At 44.8% G+C, this 1,296-nt stretch overlaps 1 protein-coding gene across 1 annotated transcript; it reads right to left on the bottom strand.

The window, feature by feature from the left end:
• Positions 1-449: 449 nt before the first annotated feature.
• On the bottom strand, positions 450-1,094 carry LOC120937608 (uncharacterized mitochondrial protein AtMg00820-like; the record flags this gene model as incomplete). The annotated part of the gene is made up of 1 exon (XM_040350976.1): positions 450-1,094. A coding segment is annotated over exon 1 (462 nt), but the record flags the coding sequence as incomplete, so codon positions are not given.
• Positions 1,095-1,296: the final 202 nt, after the last annotated feature.

The raw sequence follows: 1,296 nt of genomic DNA, 5'->3' as shown, positions 1-1,296 counted from the left end.
CCTTACAACCCATGCCAGACCTAAGGGCCTGGTATGCTCCTGGGGGGGAACCCATGCCGGTTTTGTTTTTTACAAATTGCCGTGGAGTTCTCCCTCGGGAAAGCATACCAAATGCCGTCGCTGGAATGGGCTTTTACATGGTGTGACTAGTTTACACTTTGTAGAACCAGCCCTAATTTTACACTTGCAAAATAACACTTACGGCGCAAAAAGGAAGCTGGAAAGCTTTGTGGATCGCCTTAAGTGCTAATTTGCATACTAGAAACGGCATTTCGACTCGAAATGCCCCCAGCGGCGGATGCGGTACTGCATCCTAAGATTCGGCAGTGTAATTCAATTACACATGCCGGATCTTCTGCCTAACTTTGGAAAAAGCCTTTTGAGGATCGTTTCCAAAGTTACACACAGACTGAACAGCACTTAAGTCGGAGTATCTCTTTTGTGGATCTGGCCCCATATTTTTGAGAATAGCCTTTGGCTACTAGTCTTGCTTTGTATCGTTCAATTGTGCCATCTGCATTGTATTTCACTTTAAAAGTCCATTTACAGCCTATGGCTTTCCTTCCGGGTGGTAGTTCTGTAAGTGTCCATGTTTTAGTGTCATGCATGGATTTGAGCTCTTCCTCAGCAGCCTTTATCCATTTAGTTGCTTCTTGTTCTGAAAGTTGAGATATGTCTTCCCATTTTACAGGTTCGTTGATACTGGCAGTACTTGCTTTGTATGAGAGACGTATAGGTGGTTTACCTTTGTTTTCTCTTGTTGACCGTCTAATTTTTGTGTCTGAGCCTTCTTGTGTCTGCTCTTCAGTACTGGTTGCGTCTATACTCACTTCAACTGTTTGTTCAGAAGTTACAGAGATGGGCTGGTCAATGTCAGTTTTCTCTTGTATTCTTGCTTCTACTGTTGTCATTACATTGTCTCTTAAATCTTCAACAAAAGTTACGCTGTTGCTAATGGTAACCTTGGCTGTTCTGGGATCTAGGATTCTGTAACCTTTGACACTGTCACTGTATCCAACGAAGATACCTTCAAATGCTCTGTTTTGGAGCTTGGTGCGTTTTTCTTCAGGTATGTAGACAAATGCTTTGCATCCAAATACTCTTAGGCCCCATACACACGAGAGGATTTATCCGCAGATACGGTCCAGCGGACCGTTTCCACGGATAAATCCTCTCAAAGATTTCCGCAGATTTCGATGCGATGGAGTGTACACACCATCGCATTGAAATCCGCGCGGAAATCCTCTGCCGATGACGTGTCGCGCCGTCGCCGCGATTATGACGCAGCGACGGGCG

Source organism: Rana temporaria, chromosome 1 (assembly GCF_905171775.1).
Source record: "Rana temporaria chromosome 1, aRanTem1.1, whole genome shotgun sequence".
NCBI lineage: Eukaryota > Metazoa > Chordata > Amphibia > Anura > Ranidae > Rana > Rana temporaria.
The sequence above is the reverse complement of the archived record's forward strand: the minus strand, read 5'-3'. Positions and strand labels throughout refer to the sequence as shown.